Below are 2758 nucleotides of genomic sequence, written 5' to 3' on the forward strand. Positions count from 1 at the left end.
TAGACTTTGACTATTTAATTTTGAGCACATTATGTGTATTATATTTTTATTTTTATAAATAATATAATCCTCATTATTTGTGTTGTCATTTATAAAAAGATCACTGTTAAATAATTTCAATTTAAATATTACATAATAAATAATTATCACTACATTAAAGTTTCCATAGAAAAAAAAAACATTAATTATAGAAACAGAATTTTTTTTAATTATACTATTATAATCATTTTTTTGATCTACATTATCATCAGTAATTTTAGTAGATTCTTTTTTTAGAACTTTAAAATAATTTTTAATACTATTACTTTCATTTATATTATTTTTATTTTTTTTTTTTTTTAAAACATTTTTTTTCTGTATTTCATTATTTGTATCTGTGTAATTTTTTACAACGTAATCTATTATTTTAACAATTTTTAAGTAAGTTTCATTATTACATTTTTCTAGTATTGCTTCAATTTCTTCAAATATATTTAAATGAAAATTCATTGGTTAAATTAAAATTATTTATGTAAATATTTATCTTTTGCTTCATCTAAAAAAGAAAAAAAAAAAAAAAAGGAAAAAATATATATTTATATATTACAAAAAAGGGATATTTCAAATTATGTTTTTTCTATTTTTATACAAAATATTATATATTTATATTACTTATTAATCAAATATTTTATTGACTTTAATTATTATTTTTATATTTTTTTTTTTTTTTTTTAGCTTTAAAATAATGAAAAGTAATTTGTTGTGTTAGTAATATTTTTATTTTTAAAAAAAAATTATACTTTATAAAAATATATTATAGAGGAAATTATAATAAAAAAAGAAAAGAAAAGAAAAAAAAAAAATTAACTAAAAAAAAAAAAAAAGAAATAAAATAGAAATATAAAAATATGTTATAAAGTATTAAAATTAATGTTATAATTTTTTTCATAAATTTAATTGATTTATGATTTTATTATACATTTATATATAATATTATTAGAATAATAATTTAAAATTTAAAGATAAATGAAATATTATAAAATGAAATAAAATAAAATAGACAAAAGCACAAGTTTAGACAAGAACTTTAAAATTTGTTAAAGATGCACATTTTACAAATTGATAAATTTTTCATCTTCTAACAATTATTTGAAGTTATGAACTAAATATTACTTTCTTTTAGTATCTTTACATTTATTTTGTTTTATTTGTTATTTTTTACATGCATACAATTATAAATATTCATGTTAATAGGTACAAAATTTTTAATTAATTTTTCTTTATTTAAATGGTTAATTCTAATATCTTTAATAGAAAGATTTATTAAAGAAATTAATAAAAATTCATTACTTAAGTATTCACTAATTTTATATTATTTGGTATGCTTTATTTTTTTTTTTTAATTCTCATTAAATCCACTCAATAAAAATATTCAAAAATATATATAAATTTATATATATATATATATATATATGTTTAAATTATTCTCTTTAAATATTTTTAGTATCTTTTTATGGTTTAAATGCAATATTTATTTTATAATTTTTAAAATTTAATCATAAAGATAATAATGTTTATAACTTATATAAATTTTAAATTTCTAAATTACTAAGAATTTAAAAATTAATTTTTAAAATAGAAAAAGAATATTTATTTTCATATATTAAAATATAAATGAAAACACTTTTATTTTTAAACGTTATAAAAATGTTTAAATATATTAATAATTATTAAAAGGTTCTGCTGGGATTTGAACCCAGGTTTGCAGAGTCAGAGTCTGCAGTGCTAACCACTACACTACAGAACCTAACTTGAATTTCTTTTTCTAAGAAGAAATTATTCCTTTAATTTTTCTTTTTTTTTTTCTCATTTCTTTTTTTTTTTTTTACATTTTTTTTGGATTCTATTTTACTAAATCAGATATTATTGTTTTCAAAATATATAAAATATATTTTTTTTATTTAATAATAAATTAAAATAAACAAAAATGAAAAAATTTATTCATTTTTTATAAATTATGTCACACAGTATTTTTCTATCTTTTTTTTATTAAAATGTAGTTTTAAATATGTATTTTAAATCATTTTAAGAAAATTTAAATATATAATTAAATCAAAAGAATATGTGAATATTCATTAGAAGATATTAATATGTTCATTTTATTAATAATTTAATGAAAATTAAAATCTTTCTATAGTTCTTTCATCATATATATTTCATATTAAGAAAAATTAAAAATATAGAACGTTTTTATAACTCATGTGTTCCATTTATATTCATTATATAAAATAGCATAAGGAGACATAAACATTGAATAATTTAAAATGAGAATGAAACTTTAAAAATATGTATATAAAATATATAGGTTTATATAATTGATAATTAATCATCAAATATGTAACTTTTTATTCCGTCTATCTGTGTAATATTTGTTTATTTCCTACTTTAATATTACAATATTAAAATTTTTTTTTTTTTTTTTTTTTTTTTTTTTTTTTGGTATAATTAAACAAAATATTTACTAAAATAACTAAGAAAATACCAATTAACTTAAAATTTATTTTCCTTTATCATTTTTATATTTTTGTAATAGGTTAAAATTGTTGAAAGTGTGTAAGTTATAACATTCATAAAAAAAAAAATTAAAAAATTAAATTTTATATTTAATAATTTAAATATTTTTCTGATGTTTTTTTGTAAAATCACTTTAAACTTTATTTTTTTTTTTTTTTTTTATTTAAAGTAAGATGCAATAACGGTTTTAAAGACTTTATTATCG

At 14.2% G+C, this 2758-nt stretch overlaps 1 protein-coding gene and 1 non-coding gene across 2 annotated transcripts in view; both read right to left on the reverse strand.

Moving 5' to 3' along the window:
- Positions 1-489, reverse strand: part of PGAL8A_00020700 (conserved Plasmodium protein, unknown function) — a gene marked incomplete at both ends in the record, with an annotated part of 1281 nt that extends 792 nt beyond the window's left edge. Inside the window, one exon of the mRNA XM_028671614.1 lies at positions 1-489. This exon is cut by the window's left edge and continues 792 nt beyond it. Coding sequence (XP_028528249.1) covers positions 1-489 — 489 coding nt within the window.
- Positions 490-1714: 1225 nt separating this feature from the next.
- On the reverse strand, positions 1715-1786 carry PGAL8A_00020800. The gene has a single exon. It is a non-coding gene; the product is annotated as a tRNA-Gln (tRNA).
- Between the last annotated feature and the right edge of the window lie 972 nt (positions 1787-2758).

This window comes from Plasmodium gallinaceum, assembly GCF_900005855.1.
Source record: "Plasmodium gallinaceum strain 8A genome assembly, contig: PGAL8A_v1_10, whole genome shotgun sequence".
Lineage (NCBI taxonomy): Eukaryota > Apicomplexa > Aconoidasida > Haemosporida > Plasmodiidae > Plasmodium > Plasmodium gallinaceum.